Source organism: Phaethon lepturus, unplaced genomic scaffold (genome assembly GCF_000687285.1).
Source record: "Phaethon lepturus isolate BGI_N335 unplaced genomic scaffold, ASM68728v1 scaffold10856, whole genome shotgun sequence".
NCBI lineage: Eukaryota > Metazoa > Chordata > Aves > Phaethontiformes > Phaethontidae > Phaethon > Phaethon lepturus.
In genome coordinates this window covers 35,885-37,912 of record NW_010545576.1, presented here as the reverse complement: position 1 = coordinate 37,912, position 2,028 = coordinate 35,885, and the positions used below count along the sequence as shown (strand labels likewise).

Genomic DNA, 2,028 nt, shown 5'->3' with positions numbered 1-2,028 from the left:
ATGGCTTTCTGAAGTAGAGATAAGCCCAGTAAATCACTTGATATTGACATTTGTTCTAGTACATACTAGAGACAAGTAAGTTCAGGAAGCTTCTTTATGCCTCTAGAGATGTAGTTAGTTCTTGGCTTGAGCTTTCAAGTCCATCATATTATGGAGAATGGGTAGTCAAAACTGCATGGACTAAAATTTTCCCAAGGGAATGAGTTTGGGAGAGCACAGAAGAACAAAAATTGATGAGAAAATGAGGTGAATGAGTATCTGGGGCAAATGATAAGCATCATGCCCTCATCAAGACTAAGCTCTCTGAACTTGCTAGTGGTTAATTCTGTTCTTGAAGTGGTTATTTTCTAACAGTATTTAGCTCTTGTCACCAGATTACTAACTCGTATAGCATACTTAGTCAAGTCAGTGACAAGTAAATAGACTTATTTCTCTGTTCCTGCAGCTCAAGAACAGTAAGACTAAGCCAGTTATCTCAGTTCTTCTGTGTGACAACATGTCTTTCTGGAACTCAGAAGTTGGCATTTACAAATGCATTTCAACAAAGGCTTTAAGCTAAGCATGTGCCATGTTCTCTTCAACTGATTTAAGATGTTGGTAGGCCAAATTGGAGTGGTCTGTACAGATTTCAGTCTTTAGTGCACCTAATAAAGGTACTTGTCCTTTATCTAGCCTTGTCTTAAATTGAGTTATTGGGGTGATAAGGATATGCAACGAGTGAAATGCAATGCTCAAGTTACCCTAGAGGAAACAAGTAACTTGGACAGGATCACTGGGGTGAAATATATATTAGTAAGCTGACAAAGACTTCCTGTAACAGTGGTATCTCTAGTGGTGGTGGGGAGGGGAAGTGTAGTGATTGTGAATAACAGCAAAGATAGGGTAGATATGTGAACAATACAAAAGGAATCTACCAGTGCTTTCTGTCAGTATGTCAGAACTTTTGGTAGGTTCTACTGTTAGTGATATACTTGTAGAAGGTGTTTTCTTTGAAGTGTCTAAAAAAAGTCTCGGTGCTTACAGTAGTTAAGTAATGCCAAGACTGGCAATCAGTTTTTCAAAGTGTCAGAACTTGGGGTTCGCAGATAATTTCTTCTACCTTGGTTCTTGGTGTAGTGATCACTGTATTTCAGCGAGTGAGATGGTTATACAAAAGCCTAGTTTTAAACCAGAAGGCTTAAAGCATACCAAAGAGGCAACAAATAATTTTCTGTAACTGAAAACTGGAGCTGGAAATAACTGTCACAACTGGAAGAACTTAACTTCAGTAACTCATTTTCTTAAAAGGCACTTGAGCCTTCAATCTGAAAGCCAAACCAATATATCCTTTTAAAGGTAGAGGGATTTGTCTTCCTTTATTCCAAGAGCACAGAAGTAGTAGAGGAGCTATTAACAAGTACAGCTTTTTCCAGGCCTGGGAAAAAATACTCTGATACAATAAGCTAATATCTTGAACAAGATACCTTAAATGTTTATCCTTTAATCCTCCTCTTGATCAATAGCTATGGTATAAGACCACTTCTTAAAGCTTGTAACTGGGCATTAAGCCAGACTTCTAGTGTCACTGGAATTGTGACACTGAATAGTGTTATGCATAAGTACCTACTGCTATGCTTCTAGGGTCTGTAATGATGAATACTTTTTCTAACAAGTGGTCAAAGCATTGCTTTCAAGTACTGCTTTAACCTATATAATTCATGAATGCAACTGAATAATCTCTACTATACAGAACTAAAACTAGAAGAATGTGAACAAAAGAACGTAACAGTGCTCTTGTGGCTAATATCAGTAGCAAAATGTCACTTGTCTTGATGCCAATTCTCTTCTCTTGCAGTGCAATTAGGAGAAAAATTTCCCCATTTGTGATGTCATTTGGATTCAGGTAAAAGCTCACGCTTGTAATTATATGGACAAGGTAGAAACAGTTCTTTCTGGTGTAAGAACTTGGAGAGTTCCTTGAACAACAGTGATTCCAGCCTGCTCTGTCTAGAAAGTACTGAGTCCCCTATCACCCCTGGAAAGAGAGAC

At 38.0% G+C, this 2,028-nt stretch overlaps 1 protein-coding gene across 1 annotated transcript in view; it reads left to right on the top strand.

Annotated features, from left to right (window-relative positions):
* Positions 1-1,834: 1,834 nt before the first annotated feature.
* Positions 1,835-2,028, top strand: part of LOC104622267 (phosphatidylinositol 3,4,5-trisphosphate 3-phosphatase TPTE2-like) — a gene marked incomplete at its 5' end in the record, with an annotated part of 16,625 nt that continues 16,431 nt past the window's right edge. Inside the window, one exon of the mRNA XM_010289003.1 lies at positions 1,835-1,882. Coding sequence (XP_010287305.1) covers positions 1,835-1,882 — 48 coding nt within the window. The remainder of the gene's footprint in view (positions 1,883-2,028) is intronic.